Source organism: Cygnus olor, chromosome 1, assembly GCF_009769625.2.
Source record: "Cygnus olor isolate bCygOlo1 chromosome 1, bCygOlo1.pri.v2, whole genome shotgun sequence".
In the NCBI taxonomy this organism is placed as follows: domain Eukaryota; kingdom Metazoa; phylum Chordata; class Aves; order Anseriformes; family Anatidae; genus Cygnus; species Cygnus olor.
In genome coordinates, this window is record NC_049169.1 from 132,705,803 (window position 1) to 132,725,999 (window position 20,197).

Below are 20,197 nucleotides of genomic sequence, written 5' to 3' on the forward strand. Positions count from 1 at the left end.
CCATAGTAGCTTACTGGTGCCAAACAATGAGATCTAGCACTCTTCACTGTATTACTAATTGAGGTAAGGTTTCTAATAGACAGACTTGTCTTTGTTTTGGTAGTGACAGAATCTTTACACTCTTATAACAAATACTTTGAGGAATGCATTTCCTCTTTCTGAAGATATAATTGACTTACAATATAGGCAGTCACCATTTATGGGTTTCCATGTTAGTTCTTAGCTTGCTGTTTGGCCATAATCAATCCTAGAAAAAATATTATTGTAGATACAGTTATATAGGCATGCAAGTGCTTTCAATGATATGGATGGTTTATTTGTTGAATAAGTCTACATTAGGATCAATAATTTTGGTACTATAACCCCATTTGTGGTAGGAAGGTTGCTTGGCATAGTCATACCATTACTTTTGTGACCACAAACCTTTACGAATATAAAAGTATTATTTAAAGAGTTTGTTACACTTAAGTAGCACACCATTTCAATGACATCAAAAATACAGTTCCTTCAAGCTATGTTGAGCTTACTGCAAGGATTCAGCAGCAGCAGAGGCTTTCTCTGCTTTTTTTTTTTTTTTTTTTTTATGAGCTGCAGTTCAGCAGATACAGCCCTGCATCGTTGAATCTGGCACCAACTTTTTTTTAAACTCAGATCATTGCCAGTTTTTTTTTTCTGAGTTTCAAAAGATTTTCCAACTATTCTGTTTGGAACCACTGTGCCTGTAGTTACATAAAGGTATATCATGATAACGCTGAGGTTTTGGCTTGAGCGTGACATTTTGAAGCAGGATGTGTATTAAATTCCCCCCTAGATTTGTCCCCTGCTGTGCTTGCTCACCACAGGAGCATGTTGTTCAAAACACCTGCATTAGTAAGGAATATAAGAACATCCATGCTAAGTCATACTAAGTGTCTCTTTAGCCCAGTATCTGACCCTAGCAAAAGTGGGTTTCTGGAGAAGTGTGACAGCATGATAAGCACAAAGATATTTCTTCAGGATAATCTCCCAAGTGGCAGTGATTTGTTTTTCAGGAGTTTGTGGTTTTGAAATGATTACGTTAGATACCAGAGTCCTCTTTTTTTTTTTTCTGTGGTCTCTGCAGCTACCCCTGAAGCACTTGCTCAACTGTAGTACTGCTTATGGCTGTCTGCTGGGTGGAGAGCACTCTAAGCACTTTTAGGACTTTGTGACAAGGACAGCAGAAGACAGTAGTACTTCTGCATGCTCTTACCTAATAAACCAAAGCAATGGGGATCTTGATAAGGGCATAAAGTATTGTAACCAGCACTGTTCAAAAAGCTACTGTAACTCTCACAATAACAATTTTCAAATCTAAACTCCAGCCCTTAATCATGAATTGCCAAGCAAACAGCAAGAACTTCATTTAACTATCAGCTTTGTAGCTAGAGTCATCCTATTTGAGAAGTTAATTTGACTATTTTAGAGGCTTTGGTATTGTCAGTGGCTGTTACAAAGGTACCATGTTCGCCAAATGAAACGTGGAAGCATTAAGTGACTCACATGCAGATGCTGCTGGGCGGTGACTGTCAGGAATGACACTGGGTTGCTTCAACCAGTATCTCTTAGTATCGATGTCCCTGAGTAGGCACTCAGCAGTAACAGTTATAGTGTCATATAGACTTTTAATTACTACTTTGGAACTCAGTGGGAAGTGGCGGCCCCTTCCTGGCAGAGAGGCAAGAAACTGCTGATCAGATGTGCCTGGTTTTTTGCATGCCAGCATCTACTGTCTCCTGCTGTGCTCCTATAGGCACATTTAACCTCTAATTTGGAAAAGGAAGGAGGACTTTGGCACATCACCTTTGGAAGGTTGCTGGCTCTCTGTGGTACGTTTGTGTAAAGTGTGGACAGAAACTCACATCAGTTCTTGTACTGTTTCAATTCATCATGTTTTGCCAAGAGCAAGAGAAGATTATTATCTTCATCAGACTTACCAGAAGTTTTTTTCAAAAAGAAATCCTATGATGAGGAAACATGATAGCAATTCATAAGACATTTTCTCACATGAGATGCTGAACTTTTACCAGTTGCTCCTAAGTTACAGTGAATAGTAAATTGTACTTTTTTAAAGGAGGACAAATGTGATATAATATTTCTGTCACTAAATATTTTAAACTGTTAAAAAGAACATTCAAAAACTTTGGTGCTGCAATTACTTGGAGAGAGACTTCTTGTCTGGTTACTGCAATGCTGTTTATGCTATTCTGTGTCTTTTGCAAGTGCAAAAATATGGTTTCTAAGTAGACACAGCAAAGTAAAGTTTTATTTTATTCAAAATAACTTTACATCTCCTGAGGTATGTAATTTCCATTAACTTTTCTATCACTAAAAAGATCCTTATTATCCAAATTACTTTAATTGCCCTGTCATGAAAAAGACAAAAACAGGAAGACAAAAGAGCATTTCATCAAGCATTCCAGCTATAATGGCTCTACACCATTCTTCATCTGCTTGTGTTTTGATATTTTTTTTTAACTGCTGTAGCTGTAGATATTCTTACACAGTAAAAAGTTGAGGTGAAGGTTTGTTAGCTGTTTTACACTGCCTCATGTGTTCATTTCTTGCATTAATATGTAAATAATAAATAATCAGTGACACAGCTGATATATATAATTTATGAAATATTCAGAGCCTAAGCAGAGAGAATTTTTTATGCCATTTATTTCTTATTATTAAAGGAAACAAAGCATTTATACATGCCTGTCTGGCATGGCCCTTCACACAGAACAAAGTGATGCTTCATTTTTCTAAAATTTGATACCAAAGTTACAAGAAACACAGATTAAATTGTGCCTATCTCTTTGGAGCAAAGTGGCTAGAAGATGGAGTGAATGCTGCACCTTGGAGAGTGGGTCCTTTCCTAAAAGTAGAACTCTGTACATAGATTTTCTGATTGATACTGTCAACTAAAATTGATCAAAACTTTCTGATATTTTGACTGTGATTTCTACTTCACTTTTTTTTTTAATCGTGTTTGCTTTGCTCTTCATCTTCCACTGAGTGATAAAAATTTGCAATAACAGCTAACAGAATGACTGGCGGAATATTTTGATTCCCAAAGGTACAAATATCCTTATTTTCGTACTTTGACTGGTTCTCTCCAAGCAGTTTCATTTGCTATAGGGGGAGGAGAGTACTGATCCTACAATCCATAAATAAGTCTTTTTGGAAAAAAACTGTCTATGCTTTTCTTCCATTAAGTGGGCAGTGGATAGCCTAACCCAAATTGCCAGAAGTTAGTTGGCTCTAGTAATACAATTTACAATTGTATTTGGATTTTTAGGCTACTTTTTTTAGCTTTTTGTGTTTCATGGTGAGAATGAACTCTCAGTAACAGGGACTGCAGTTAACTAGAGGGATCGGCATTAAACATTTCCATATAATATATTATCTTTCTGGTCTGTACTTAGGTACTGTGCCATTTTCACAGGCAAAAAGGGACTGTATGATCAACACGAGCCCAAACCATATGATCCTTCTACCTCTACCAAAGGTTTTTATCTTCAACATAAAGGCAGCTGCTAGCATACACAGGATAAATTGTCTAGCAAAAGGAAGCAGACAACATTGTTTTCACAGGACATAAGTACTATGCTGGATGAGATTTCATGCATGCATTACTGAGTGTTAGTAAAACCAGAACAGACACCCACTCCTGGCAATAAAATTCTTTCTGTTGCTCCTTTGGGACCAATGATTTTTTTTATACTGTTGCACAGCTGCTTTATGTGTGCCATTTCCATTGGGCAAAGCCAGTCTTCCTGCTTATGCCTTAGAACTGTTTAAAAGTTGGAAACTTGTCTGTAGAGCAGCTTCAGCAGATTTCTAGAGTTGGTAGGCGTAATGTTTAAAAGTTAGCAATGTGTGATCCATTTTAAGTCAGGAAAAAAAGAGAAATCTATGTAAGAAAGGGTTTAAAATGGAGTCAAACTTGCTGTCACTTTTACAATTCAGATTGGGAATTCCAGGTTCCAGTGTCATTATTTCCTCTCTGACATATATTTCAAATCATTTATTTATTTATTTTCATTACAGTTGCTCCATTTAAAGCCAAAGTGAATGCATGTGCAGCAACGTATGATGTGATTCTTGTAAGCATAGCTCACCCATGCTGTTATGTTAAGGTTGCAAAGCACTTCCAGATCCTATTGATTGAAAGAATTTTGTAAAAGATAAACTGTCTATCACTAAGTTTAATAAATGAATATAGAAAGATGTGCATTTTGAAATGGTGATGATATGATTTTTTTATTTTTTATTTTATTAGATGTGAGGAATCCTCCCTTCTGGGGCCTGAAATAGAGTTTTCCTTGTGATGGCTGAGTAGCCAGCAAGACAAGAATTTAAGTCCTTTGGGTATACTCAAGCCAGATACAATGCAGACAAATGCAGTACTTACTCCATTTGCTGGAACAGCAGTCTCAGCCTTGACCTAATGAAGCTATCGTTTCTAGCAGTGAGAAGTGATTTACTTGTCAAGCTGCTGAGACCAGAATTTTTCAGATTTGAGGACAACTGTCTGTGCCAAATTCTAGTATATATAATGGCTTTTATTTTATTTGAGCTGTAGCGTAAACAACAAAGGAAAAGCTGCAACTATCATCACTCTTTCTGCAAACCAAAGAATTTGATTTAACACTCAGATAAATTAATGTATATAAAATTTCAGAACTTTAAATTTGAAAAACTGGCAGTAGTTTCCATTCCAGTAGTTTAATATTCATGTATCTGAATTATACATGTGGGCAGTCAGTCAAAGGGATCGCAGATATATGAATGCTAATAGCAGAGTGGCTGTTAAGCTTTATAGTCAGCAGAATTCCAGTTTAGCTTCATAGTCAGGTTAACAAACATTTTATGTATATAAGCTTTATAGTTCAGTACCAGTTATTAGACTTTGAAATATTTCAGCACACAAGTTGCGTATGGCTTTTTAGTGTTTGCATAGACATACAGAAGCATAACAGAACACCTTGTAGAAGCATGACTTCTCCATTCAATAATGCAATTGTGAAGGCTTAAAAAAACAGAAAAAGTACAATTATCTGGTAACTGGTAGGCAAGCATTATGAAGGAGTGTGTTGTTAAGGCTACTTAACTTTTTTGTTTTGTTTTGTTTTTTATTTTTTTGCTTTTTGCTGAGGACTTTGGGGGAGGTTTGGGGTGTTTTTGATTTTTTGTTTGTTCCTTTTTGAGTCTGGGGCTTTTTTTTTTTTTTTTTTTTTCTTCTTCCATTAATAACAGAGATCACAATATCTAGCCTAGTTGCTATTCCTTCTTGCTGGTGAAACTCAGTCCTTTCTAATGAAAGAAAAGATGAATATTAATGTTTTTTGGCTTAAAAAATTACAGTTCTGTCAGTTATAATAGTGATGAGTGGTACAGAGAGACATAGAAATATATGAATAAATTATATAGTGGTATGGAAATACTTAATATGGAAAGGATCTTCAGCTGGTAGTGGCTTCAGCCACTCATTAAGTGGCTTCATATTTCAGGTAGTCAAAATCCAAGAAATATTTTAATATTGTGTCCCCACAATCAGATAGTTGTTTGTTAGTCTTTGTGTTTTTCTTTTCAATCTTTCTTTCAGATGATTTAATGCCAAACTATAATGCCTGCCAGTGTTCAAGAGGCATTTGGATAATGCCCTTGTTAATATACTTTAACTTTTGGTTAGTGCTGAAGTGCTTTTGTAGGTTCCTTCCAACAGAATTATTCTGTTCCATTCCGTTCCGTTCCGTTCCGTTCCATTCCATTCCATTCCGTTCCATTCCAATCCATTCCATTCCATTCCAAAGTGTTTTTGTTGTTGTTGTTGTTGTTTTTGTCTTTGGTCAATTTAATTGCTTCTAGATTATTATTTTCTACAGCTTAGTCTATGAGTTTTAAAAAAGCCCTTCTTGAAAACGTGACAATTTGAAATATCTCGCCTTTTCATGTCTGTCAGCTGCAGAACTCCTTCCTTTCTGTCTTCCACATCTACAACCATTCCTCTTCCTCCTCTTCAAATGCCCTTTTCAATGGCATTTGCTAGGCTTACAAAAGACAGCTTGAAAAATGTGGGCACTCAGGAAAAATATTTCTACTATTTTCATATTATTTCACATGTATATTCAACTTAAGAGGAGGATGTTTTTCCTTTCCTTAACCAATAGTTACCTGATGATTTTTAATACAATGTATTCAATGTATTAATGTACAACTCTCCCTCAGCAAAACAGTACTCTTTTTTTTTTTTTTTTTAAATACAAATCTGCATTCTGTCTGCAGACTGGACTGTTTCTAGTGAACAGAGCATGCAGAAATGCTACTGACAATGTGATGTTTTCAATAAACTGGAATTATAGTAAGTACAGGATGAAATCCTGGTACTGTAGAATTCAAAAGAAATTATCTATTGCTTTCAATATGTACACAGTTCTTTTCCTTACTATTTTTGTTTCTGCTTATGTTACTGAGAAAAACAGGGATGTTTGAAGTTACCTAAAAGAAAAATCCTGTGATGCTGAGACACTTAAAAGCTCAGTTCTGATCAGTCACCAACTTTATATAAGGATAATTACACATTATCTTGCATTCTTGTGGGGACAGAAACACTTGACAAGGAATTTTGGAAGAAAACAAACAAAAAAACAGTCATTTTCTTTAGATCTATGAAAAGTTGATAAATAGAACTTGAAAATATTCTGAATCATGTAATACACTTTGTCCAGAAGAGCTATTTCATTTAGCTTTTAGAATTTTTAGGACTCTTAGAATCTTTTGCAGTTGCAAAATGAAGACAAAGATGTTGTACAGTTAGAATTGTTTAGGCTTATATCTGACCATTCATGAAGGCATAATCTCTGAAACACTTTAATTGTACCCCATATGTTATGTATACATAATACATGATGCATAGTACTTCTGGGAGATAACCTGAATAATTCACCTGCAGCAATATGATCATGTTGCATTTCAGGTTATAAATGTTTTATTGTCATAATACATTGTCATATAACTTAAAAAAAAAAGAAAAAGAACCCTAACGTTTTAATTCAGTGAAGATGAATGCTTAAGTTTTGATTTTGGTTTTCTGATTCATGATTCTGTTTATTGCATCTAAATTTAATTTTGCATCTACTTATTTTAGTAAGCGATAGAAGTAGATGAGGAATTATGTTAGACAACAATACAAGCCATTTACCTAAAACAAATTGTAGAAGTTAATCTCTTACATTTATCCCCTCCAAAATACACAGCTTTGTATATGTTTAAGACAGAGATGTGTACTTCACAGGTAAGGCAATAAATGTATGAAAAGTGTTTCTGCAGAGACAGAAAAAATAAAAGAATCTGGCTTGTAGTTTCATAAAAAAAAATAGAGAAAGAGAAGAAATAAGGAATTCTCATTATAGGAAAATAAAGTTGAATTTCCAGAATTTTTAAACTCAGGTATGCTTTGAAATGTTTATGTCCAAAAGATAGGTTGAATTACATGTGTGAGGCAACAGGAGCATCCATTACTATTTAACTAAAATGGCATGTATGAGGAAACAGGAGCATCCATTGTTGTTTAGCCAAGACTCCTGTTAAATAACAGGAATAAGCCATTATTTCACATCTGCTGATCTTTAAAAAGGAAATGCTGTCTTTATTAATTCTGAATGTGTCAGTTTGTATGACCTAAATGATGGAATTTTTCAATGAGACCATTTATCATAGGGATTATCAGATGAATTTAGTATGTCTGGAAAGCTCATTTAACAGCTCATTAACCATTATAAAAAAGATTCAGGTGAACTGTGCCATAAATGAATGCCTGGTGTCTCCTCTGCACACCTTCAGTTTTATTTCTGGCAGTAAGTGGTGGCTCATTTGGCTGAAAATTGATGTGAAAATGGTTTTCTCAATCACATTGTTTTTTCTTGGCTTCAGCTTCATCCTATGCCTTAATTGTTACAAGTTTCCTTTTTTTTTTTTTTTTTCTTTTTTTTTTCTGTCTGATATACCTTTAATTTCTTTTTTTCTTTTTCTTTTTTTTTGAACCACAGTGTTTAATTTATTTATTCATCTATCTATTTATATATTTATTGCATTTTCATTATATTTTGCCACTAATGTTTGTCTACCACAGGCATTTAGAAAAATAAAGTTTTCAAAGTCTTATATTTTTTCACTAAATTGCTGGTGCAATAAGTATATTGCCATATTCACTCTTGATAGCATTCTTTTATAATGATTCTAAGATTACTTAGATTGAGAATCATGATTAAAAAGTAAGAGCCAGATAATAGCAAGTTTGACTTTCAGAAGCTCAGCTGCAAAGTTTCCGTTTATTCACTTGATTCAGAGACAGCATATCATATATTAGAACCCCAAGGAGGATCTAAAATTCAATATTGTAAGAGGTTCAGTTGTGGAGCCTTTGACTGTCAAGTGTCCTTCTTGACACTAGGGTTGACACACAGCGAACTGAAGGAATAATATCTCAGGTAATATTGACCAGAAATTCGTTCAGAATAGGGAAATAAATAACAGGGATAGCCAATAGCTTTTTGTCATTATAAAAATATAACTACGGACTTCTATGGCAGCATAATATCTCATTACATCTTAATTACATTTATTCTAAGGACATATTTATGTCCCATGATATCAATACAAGAATTTTTAAGAAAGTCTCAACTTGTAGAAATATTCTCATTTGAGAATTCTTTGAGAACACCAAAAAAAAAAAAATCAGCATTTCCACCATGTAATTCCAGGATGACTACACAAGGCTACTCATAGACTAGGAGCTTTTTACAGTCATTGTGTGTTTAAAGTAGTGAATACCAGAAGTAACCCTTATAGTTTAGAACATTATGATAAAGCTTTGTAATATTTGTGAGCATAGCAACAATATAACAACAATCCTAGAAGTGTAGTCCCAAAGCTGGTAAGCAAGCACATAATTGTAGTTTTAATAAGGTTTGGATTTCTAGAATTTACAAAAAGCCAGCTCACTTATGGGAATTTTTTGACTGAATTTTCATAAGAGTAACAAGAATGTTTAATACAGCTTGTGTATAGCTAGTAGATACATAAGATGAATATGATCTTTACCTTACTGAAGATGATTTTTTGATATATTTTTTTTTAAATTGCAGATCCGTCTGCTCCACCAGCTCCATCTAATATCAGAATTGCCAATATCAGTGCAAACAATGATGGAAGTGTAAATGTAATGATTACTTGGGATCTTCCAGAAGAGCCTGATATCCCAGTGCACCACTACAAAGTCTTCTGGAGCTGGACGTATAGCAAATATGTGATCCCAGCTAAAAAAAAGAGAAGGAAGATTACTGATGGGGTAAGAAAGAAGATAGCAAATGAGACAGAAATATGGGTGTGTGTTAATTCTGCAATGTTCAAACCTATTTCTGGCATAAAATAAATAGATTATAAGTATCAAAAATATGATAAATTGCAATTATTTCAATAAATGAGAAAGTAATTACCTTAATTTTTAAGATCACCAACCCCACAGACAATTTTGATTTCTCAATCTCTGTGCTTCACCGAACTCAAGGAGAGAAGTAGACTTCTGCCTTAAAATGCAGACAAGTATTACAAGATTTTGCAGGAGAGATAAACAGAAAGTAAAGTGCTGTTTGTCCTCTATAGTGAGGCTTATTTTATTGTGCTTCTGAAAGATACAGTGTTGTTTTATTTCAAAGGTGTAGCATCATCTGTTGCATTATTCTTTCAGTATGCAAATAAAACTTGGGACACTATCATATAGAGTAACTATTAAATAATTATTATAGGTCCAAGGAAAACAAAACAAAACAAAACAACATTTAAGTACTCTGCTGTACCAGAGATCTGACATATTTCCATAGCAGTAAATTCCTGTGAGTTTTTTGATTCATATCAAATATTGCTTTACTGGAAAACTATCTGCTGTCATATTCTTGAGCGTGTTGCATAGTATCTTAAAGTAGTTAGTAGGAATAGAAATGTATCACAAATAACAGACTGGACTTAATTCTCTGAACTAAGTTTTATTAATGCATTGTGAGAATTTGTTTCCATGTCTGTGTTAACCCTGTGTTTTGGCTCTGGTTGCCCGTTTATACTGTTATGAATGACAGCTGTAGGGTTATAGTTCCCTCTCTGTCCCTCAGGCACCAAATCCTGAGAAAAATGAGAGCAACTAAAGCATTATTCTGAGTTCATTTACAGCAGACTGGGAATAGCCAGATCCACTGACGTGTGAGCATGGTGGACCCACCTCTTTTCATGGGAACGGACAGGGATCAGGGTCTGGAGACTGCAGCCATCATCACCAGCTCTACACTGGGAAGGAGGGAAAAGGAAATTTAACCACAATTGGAAATGATATGGAGTCTTTTCAGGGACTGAGATAACTTAACTTTTGGTTTCTACTCAAGTTAAATACTTTTTTTTTTTTAAAAAAAAAGAGCTCTGTTGTACTTTTAAAGAATCACTTTAGCAAGGTAGGATTAGATTTGGATTCTGCTAGGTAGAAAAACTTGTGTTTCTCAGGAAAACTGCCATTGGCTAGAGACCTTCAAATTGGGTATATGTTAAAACATCCAATATACAGTATTAAATAATTGTGACAAGGTTCTGGCCTTGAATATAAGGAAATCCAGAAGATCCAAGACATATCTAAGAGAAAAGACAGGCTCTTAGAATACCTTTCATACTACTCCTGGCCCAGTGTACTTCTTCTTCTGCAGCATCGCATGAAACTATACAGTAATGAGGTTCAGACTACCCCCACAGGATACTCCTGAGGCTATTGCTGGTCAATGGTCCTTTGAATATTACAGAAACTCTTCAGTCTAAAAATTGAAACTGTAGAAAATGTGAAACAAGGTGGAAAAATCTCATTTTTTAAAGAACATTGAAGATTTTTTTTCTCAATTTTTGTCTTTAGGTATGGTCTAGTTCAAATGTAGTCTAGTCCAAACCATTTTATAAAGATTTCTAGATGATTCTAGGTAGACATTCAAATATTTTTGCTGCAGTATTTAGAAATCAATGCCGTTAATCAAGAGTTATAGTCAATAATAAATAACTCAACACAAAACAAGTAAACATAATTGAAACAGAATGCTTTTGACAATCCCTGAACTGTGGCAGTGCATAGTTGTCCTCTTCACTCTGGATTGACTGTGAAACTTTACAGGCACAAAGAATTCTAATGAAAACATGGAGTAATATATTCTGTCTGTGACACAGAATAGAAGAGGATTTTTATAAATACTAAAAATGTATTTAAGAATGCAAGAATACTGTGAACCCTTGTCTCTTCTTTGCAATATTATGGGACTTAATTTATGGGTTATTAACCAGAGAATGATAAACCTACTCATGTAGGATTGATTAATCCTACTTATGTACACTTCCATGACAATGGAAACTTCATTTTTTCTTTTCCATTTTTCATTCTGTAGACGAAAAGAATCCTTGTTAATAAGGAGGTTTTTTGGATGCCTGTTTATTTTTTTTATTTTTGTAGAAAACGTTTTATAGAAAATATTGACAAATGTACTGAATCTTGCATTCTAGCTGTCTTAACACTAGCTGTCTCTAGACTAAGTTGTCAATGATTTGCTAATGTAGAAATTGTGGAGAAAAGAGTTTAAATTTCTTTGGCTAAAATAATTTAGGCACAAGAAAAAAAAAAAGTTATACACATATATATATTTATATATATATATAAACACCTTTAATTTTGACCTAAACAGTACATGTCTGCATTTGCCAAGGAATTGACAAAATTTTGTAAACACCAGGAAAGTTAGTCCTTTATTAGTTCTTTAAAAATGACACACAAAAATAGAGTTCAGTAAAATGTTGTTTTAAAGAAAGAAAATTTTGTTCTGCTGAAATTTATATATGAGTTTTCTTTTCTAATTTCAAAAGAGTAGTGAGCCCAAGATAACAGGCCTGCTTTTAATAAGAGCTTGTGTTTCAGTAATACTATAACTGCTCTGTATATTTATTCTCCTGTTATAGCCCCAGAATTATGTGGTCCTGGAGGGACTCCAACCCAACAGCAACTACAATGTAGAACTACAGGCAGTAACACGCTGGGGTCAGATACGCCTTAAAAGTGCTAAGGTTTCTCTCCATTTTAGCACAACGCAGGACACCAGGAATAATAGTGAGTATTCAGACACCTGAATACTTTCTCTCTTGTTTTTCTGGATTTTAATTGTTTTGTGTAATGGTTTCTCAAATGAAAGGAAATAATTTACTTAAAGCTGGCTGTTTGATAGCAAAGTGATCTTGTCTTGGTCGAGTAACCTTTTAATGTTAAATTTCTTATATAAAAACTGATCATAGTTTTCACCTAATACTTTGTCTTAGCTCCTGCTCACCTGAAGTAAACAAGTACAATGAAAATGGAAGCATGTGCATCACTGTGATGTTAATATTTTTAAAATATATTATAGTTATAAATACTAACTATATTCCTTAGTCGCTGGAGTAAATCCATTTCTGTGTCTTTGTCTTAACTAGACAGTTGTAATTTGCAATACTTTTCAAAATCCTGACTCTTTTGACTAGACCATGAATTCAGATTCTTGGACCACTCAAATACATATCTGCTACGAATTGATATAAAACACTTGACTCTTCTATTATGGAATCTAAATTGTTCATGCCTGATAAGAAATGAATTCTCAAGAAATTATTACACGCATAGGACCAACATTCAAATTAAAATCTTGAGATCTTTAGAGATCAGGTTATTTATTTTTAAGATCTTTAAAACCTCACGTGCTAAGGCAGCACTGTGCTGGGCTGGGCTTTGTCCTAGTAACTGGGAGAGAATCCTGGATGCCATTATTATGCATATCTAGCCAAAGAGACATTGAGCAAGCTGTTGAAACTCTTTCTCTCATTTTACTATAAAAATATAATATTAAATCATATCTGAGTCTAACAGTAAACTGTATCTTAGTTAAATGCTTTCATAATTACAATGCAATACTGAGTTACTGTCCCAACTGCCAATGTATATACAATATAAAATACAGCAAAATTCTGATTAAAAGGTGCTAGAGATATCATTTTATATATCCTTTCCTGATTGTTTCATTTTCTATCCATTTACATTTTTATTTTAAAGTACAATCAAAGTTTAAACTTTATTTGGCACCATTTTCATAACGTTGCTGTTACCCCAAATACTCTCACCCTAACTAATCAATCGCTATTTTTGCTGCACCCTTCTGCAAACATATTATGTTTGGATATGTATGAAATATTTTAAAGTAGTTATTAACTATAACAGAACTTCATATCTACAGTAGTTTCATATTTTAATGTACTAAGAAGATAAAACAGACTTAAAGATCTCCCTTTTTCCCCCTATTAAGCTCATTTTTGCTACCTATTTGGGCCAAAACAGTGCATGTGAGAATTAAACCTAATACGTGTAAGTACTTCAATAATCAATCATAGAATCATATAATCACAGGATGGTTTGGATTGGAAGGGACCTTAAAGATCATCTATTTCCAACCCTCCTGCCATGGGCAGGGACACCTCCCACTAAATCAGGTTGCCCAAAGCCCCATCCAACCTGGCCTTAAGCACTTCCAGGAATGGGGCACCCACAGCTTCTCTGGGCAACCTGGGTCTCACCACTCTCAGAGTAAAGAATTTCTTCCTTATATCTAATCTAAATCTACCCTCTTCTACCTTAAAGCCATTACGCCTTGTCCTATCACTACCCTCCCTAATAATGAGTCCCTCCCCAGCTTTCTTGCAGGCTCCCTTTAGGTATTGGAAGGTCACTATAAGGTCTCCGTGGAGCCTTTGCTTCTCCAGGCTGAAGTTTAAAGTTTATAAGTTTATAGACAAATATATGTCTATAAGTTGATAGACAAATCTGAACATCCTTCCTATTAAAGCCGAGAGTTCAAGATTCTTTGGGTCAAAACCAGTGATATCACACTTTTTAGTGTGATTGAGCACTCTGCTGAGAAATGTGTGTGGACCTTTTTGGACCTTTTCTAAGAATGGCTAAATTATAGTTTATATGGAAAAACAAATAAAATCTACCTCTGGAGGCGATGCAAATATATCTGAATTCATCTTCTGAGTCTCACTGAAGTTAGTTAGAGCTGCTTCTGCTTGAGGTATTTTCAACAATACTCAGAAGCAGATGGAGAAATCTGAAAAATAAATTGCCTGAAATATTATCTAGGACAGGACATTCACGCTTCCTCATTATTTGGGGACTTCTGTGGCCTTTGGGAAGTAGCTCCAGAAGCACCGTTCCAATTTTGCTGAAGTTCCACTGTCAGTTACTCAACTCTCTGAGGAATTACGGTCTTTTTTTAGGTGTCTGTTCATGTCATCAGAAAAGAATCAGTCCATAACCCACTAAAGTAATTTAATCCTACAGACCTCTGTGAGCTTTGACCCTGGCCCTCTGGCATTATCTTTCCCCACACTCAGACATACATGTTGTCTCACATATACTCATATGCTTCACTTCTGGGAAATGCAGCAAAATTTTCTCTCTTGATCAGTATATACAGTGAGTGTGTATATATATATATATTTATACACACATATATATATGGCAGTGGAGTAGAGAGAGAACAGCAAAGTATAAATTTAGTAAAATTAAAATACTTTGATATATACCTAATAGATTCAAGTTTGTATTTTACTCTATCACTTTGTGATTTTCTTTCAGATAACATAAACGCTATGGTTACCTTGAGAAAGAATTTGCATACATTTGGTAGGTTTGCATTGATTTAAAAGGAGCAAAGAAAATGTAAAAATATATCAGATTTTAAAAAGGATTGAAAAAATATATTTTTTCCAGAAAGCAATTAGGGTTTTAGCTGAAGCTATATATTGGGCAAAATATTCAAGCTTACATATTATTCACGATTATTCTTGAAACTTGAGTCTTTCCCTTTTTCTCTCAAGTATGTAGTTAATAATTCACAACTTACTAATCATTGGAATCTCTGCTTTTTATTGAAGTGTAGTATAGAATTAAATACATTTTTTTTTGTTAATCTGATGCAAATACTGTCCTCAATCAGAATTGATATATCTGAAAGTGTATAATTAAATGTCGTTTGAATCAGCACTACCGACTCTTAAATTGAAAATATCTAGGAATACTCAATTATTCTAAATACTGACAATCCTGCTATATGTTCACAAACTGTTACTAGATGTAGTGCTTGATGAAGGACATTGTGTTACCATTGCTTGTTGGAAGCTAGGCACATACACCGAGGGAATTGCTCAAAGTTCATTCTGCTCTTACAATGTTTTCCTAAGCATTCACTGTTCACTGTTGGAGACAGGAAAGTGGGCAAGAAAGATCTTTAATCTGACCGTAGTGTTCTCATATAGCGTACCAAAGGACTGTGTTTACTTTGATGTAATAACCACATGTAGCATCTGTGGGTTACACTCAATCCCATCCCCAGGTTTTGTGTATATTCAAATACTGTGCAAATATAAAGACCATGAATGATTATACAGAAGTACAGCTAGATACCATACTTGTTTAAAAAGTCACAGTGTTAACATTTTTTGTTCCTGGGGTTACAAATTCACTCCCTTTACTTATGATTCCTTTAAAAGTTTAGAGAACATTTTCATATTAAAATATATTTACCTTTTTCTCTCTCTAAAATATCTTTACTGAATTTCAAACAGATTATATATTTTTCAACCATTATGAACTTTGCTCTTTAAAGTTATAATAATTTTGTTTTGGTAAGATATTGAAATAAGATTTTTTTTCTCTGAATTTGAACATTGTTAACATGATCATTAGACATCACTGTATTAAAACAAATAATTTCTTAATTGTTTTATGTACTGCAGATGAGCAGACATCTGCTGGGAAACCCCAGAAAGGACTGGTAGATCCTTACCCAACATTTCAAAGAAAGAAAACCACTCGTTTTCTTAAAATTGGAACTCCTTTCTATCAGGACAATCAACTTCAGGTTAAAGTCTACTGGAAGAGAACAGGTTTGTCCAATTTTTGTTTCACTGTTTTTCTAAGGAAGAACTCTCATAAAGTGTCTCAGAGTTGTAGAACATTGGTATAATATACTGAGCCTTATACAATCATTCAAAGTCAAATCCAACACCCATCCTCTGTAGGTTATGCAGCATCACCCTGATTGGAGAAAGGCCATTCAGTTATTCCATATAACAGTAAGAGTATGTCACACTGGATTGTGTGGATTATGAGAGGTATCCTTTGCTTCTTAAAAACTGCCTACCTGTTTAAATATCTACCTCTCTTCCCTTCTGTATCACATTCTGTCAAATTATATGTTTATTGCTCCATTAAATCTGCAAGCTTTGGCTCAGCCCGACTACATACACATTTTAAGTGTTTGTCCCTTTCTTGGCCATCTTTTTTTTCTTTTTTTCTTTTTTAGCTTTCCCCATTAAAATTTCATTTTGGTGTAACTTTATGGAAAGGCAAGATAATTTAAAGCTTAAATAAAAACTGAGGCATTTTTAATAATTAATGGTAAGTTTACATAATAATATTATTTTGGTTATCAAAAGTGAGTTTGTATATTCTGAGCTTTGGACTGGTCACCTTAAAATTTAACCTTCTGTAAGTGAGTTGTCAACTAGTTGTTGAGCTGCTTTTGTAGTCAGAAAAACATGACTTCTGAGGTAACTCATCCCACACAACTGCTAAATCATGCTCTAGAATTGCCTGTGTTCCTTTCTCAGTACAGAGGGTGCCTTAGATGACCAGCTCAGACCAGACAACTTGTTTGTAGAAGGCGTGGAGATGCCTCACTTCTCTCTGCTCACTTCTCTCTGGGAACTGAGGTTCAATTCTGAGCCGTTTGAACTAAAAAAAAAAAAAAAAAAGAGGCAAGATTCAAAGATGGGGTTAGTATATCTCCCACAGTCCCACAGATGTTAGGCAGGGTCAACTCACAGTTGAAAGATATTCATCTCTGTGAAGTAACTCATCCAGTTGTGGCTCTTCTCCCTCTAGCCTGTTTCCAGGAGGAAGGTGATGCATCATGTGACCAAAGTGCCACCACCCCTAGTGAAATTCACCTTACATGTGTAGTAGTTTTCATGACCAGTTACGAAATATTTTATCGTTTTAAAATAACTGTTTTTGTAAGTGCCAGAATCTCCACTACTGGTGATCTTCAAAGACAGATACAGCACACATCTTTTAGAAATGACATGGATTTGCTTGCTGTCACCTTTACTTGTATTCAAGGGGTGGGCTAGTTGAGTTCATGAGCTGCTGACTGTATAGATTTTTGTATGAATCTGTGTACATTCAATTATATCAGGGGGACACCGAGACATCCATTTTTGTCATGTGGTGGAAGTAAGCTCTGTCACATGCTTTTGAGTATTTAGGTTTATGCCTCAGCCATACAGTGGAAGATATCTTCATTTTTCTTATGTAATGAGCTGTGATAGCAAAGGTATGTGAGAGGGACAGAATATGGAAGTTTATCACAGTTGTTTTTTTTTTTTTTAACAAAAATATATTTGTTCTGAGTGACAGCACATGCAGTAACTCATCAGGAGCCTTTGTCTCCTGTGGAACTGAAATATAGCCAGTTACCTCCTCCTGAGAAGCTAGCAGCTTCTATGAGCTCTTATAGGAGTTTGGAGATTAGGTAGTGCATGGATGAGGTACTTACTGCAAATTTACTAATGACAATGTACTGCAGGAGCAAGATTTTTTTCACTGTGCTTGTGAACACAGCAGGAGGAACATATTGGCTGTGTCTTGTCATTATGAAAGACAGCAGTTACTGGAGCCAACTGAATTTGGAATTGTACCCACATTTTTTTCTCCTTTATGAACTCTACTGTTTCAAGTCATCTTTAGGGATTTGTAGGAGGTATAAGAATGCAGCAACTATAATAGGGAATACAGATAATTTACCTCAGCCTACTCTACAGCCTGATGTCTAGGTTATTTTCATTGCAGATAGGCAAAGTTCAAATCCTTCCTGACAAGGAACTGACCTCTGTCTTCTACATGAGTGGTGAAAGCAGGAGTCCCTACTGATTGCTTTACTGTTCTCATTATTTTGTAGTTTGCTACAAAAGAGACTGGGCACTAGAACAGGATCCCCAGGATAGTGGCCATGGCACAAAGCCTGACAGAGTTCAAGAAGCGTTTGGACAATGCTCTCAGAAACATGCTTTAATTTTTAGGTGGTCCTGTGTGGAGCCAGGAGTTGGACTCGATGATCGTTTTGGGTCCCTTCCAACTCAGGATGTTCTATTCAGTTTTGCTATTAAAAGCAATGTTCTTTTTTTTTTTTTCTTTTTTTTTTTTTTTCAAAAATGCAGCCATTGTATAGTCCTAAATTAGGATATATGACTTTTAAATACACAGCAATTAAGAAAATATCATGAAACCATATGAAATATGTAGATTGATAATATTGAGAGTTCTCATGACATAAGAAATAATTCAAGAAATACAAGACTGAAGCTTGAATATTTTGGACATTTGTAAGTTCAGTAAGATTTCAACTGTTTGTAGCAATCTGCTTTGTCTAATTTGTTTTTCGAGGTTTTTAGTACTTTATGCAATAGACTTCGTGGTACTAACCAGAGATGGTTGCAGCGGTGATGGTATAAATATGTTGTTTAGATTTTGGAGTTTTTTAAGATGAAGATATTTAAACCAGTTTGATAGATTGATATAAAGTGTCTTTTAACTGTAACAAAAACTTAACAATTACTAAAACAGAAGGATTTCACTTTGTAAGAACAATGTTAACTCATTTTCTTTAGTAATAACTGCTCATTATTGTTAGACCTAAGAATATGTATTTTTTGGAATTCTGTCCAAAACCAAGATGGCTCTACAGAAGAGTTTTGTACTGCTTGCCAACATCAGAGTGCATCACAAATTACAGAAAAAATCAGAAGGAAAGACCTATGTGGGTATCTTGCTGTCTCATACCACTTAGAAAATACAAACTGATTACTAAGGTTGTTTTGGATTATTTCTTTATTTTCATAGTTCCATTTGCTAGCTTCGAAATTGTTTTGGATTTGAAACATTTTGCTCTGTCTAAAAAAGGACAGAATATAATCATGGAATAATTTGGGTTGGAAGGGACCTCTGAAGGTCATCTGGTCCAACTGTCTGCTCAAAGTAGAACTAACTTTGAAGTTAAATCAAGTTGTTCGGCCCTATTTATGAGGCCCTATAACAGATGTTTTTATTGTTTTCTGAATGACAGGGAATTTGTCCTTTATGAATACCAGGCTGCAGAAGCCATCTAAAAGTTTATTGCAATGCTCCTTCGGGTCTCCAGAAGGCATGGTGGTGTCTCTTGACATTCAAAGGTAGTTCTGCCATTACTACAAAGAAGATGTATTCCTCAGTGTCATTTGCAGATGTGCCTGTAGGAAGCCAGTGAGAGAACACAATGATGACATCAAGGCTGAAGCTCTTGTTTTTATATCCCTCTGAATAGAATTAATCCAACTTCTATCCTGAAATAGAGGGGATGTTGCAAACTATTACCAAAGTAGCTTTATTATGCAGTAAAGTGATTGCCTGTCAGTACTCAGAACTGAATACAATGTTTGAATTAAAGTCTGAGTGGAAGATCCTATTTCCATATTTATATATCATAATGTGCCACAGTTTGGTAGCTGGAAAGACTTATCTAGGCCAGTTCTTCAAGTGTCATTTCTTAAGTCCCATTAGCTTCAGTAAGCATGAGGCATGAATGGAATGCAGGTTCTATACTTTACATTAAAAACAAGCAAGCAAACAAGCAAACAAACAAAAAACACAACTCTCGGAAATAATCTTTCAGTTTGAATGCTTCAGTATGATAGCAATAATATCTTTTCGTCAGGAGGTATGCTAGCAAGAATAACTGCACACTTCAAGCAATACAAGGTGCTTAGCAAATGCACATAATTTTGCTACAGTCATCACAAAAGTGTATTGTAATTATATGAATACAATGGCTTCTTTCTGAACGAAGAAAATGTCTTTCACTTGCTGCCTCTGATTTAGGCCTGGGATTAGAGAAACACGGTACATTCCTTAAACAGCATGAATTCTGCTTTTGTAAATGAAAAGAGGAACTTGCTTGTGGCCAGATTTTTTGGCCATCTTGACTGTGTGAAATTA

General features: G+C 34.7%; 1 protein-coding gene across 1 annotated transcript in view; it reads left to right on the forward strand.

The window, feature by feature from the left end:
* ANOS1 (anosmin 1) overlaps positions 1 to 20,197 on the forward strand; it is a gene marked incomplete at its 5' end in the record, with an annotated part of 114,962 nt that overhangs the window by 68,252 nt on the left and 26,513 nt on the right. Inside the window, 3 exons of the mRNA XM_040566171.1 lie at positions 9,156 to 9,358; positions 12,040 to 12,187; positions 15,901 to 16,050. Coding sequence (XP_040422105.1) covers positions 9,156 to 9,358; positions 12,040 to 12,187; positions 15,901 to 16,050 — 501 coding nt within the window. The remainder of the gene's footprint in view (positions 1 to 9,155; positions 9,359 to 12,039; positions 12,188 to 15,900; positions 16,051 to 20,197) is intronic.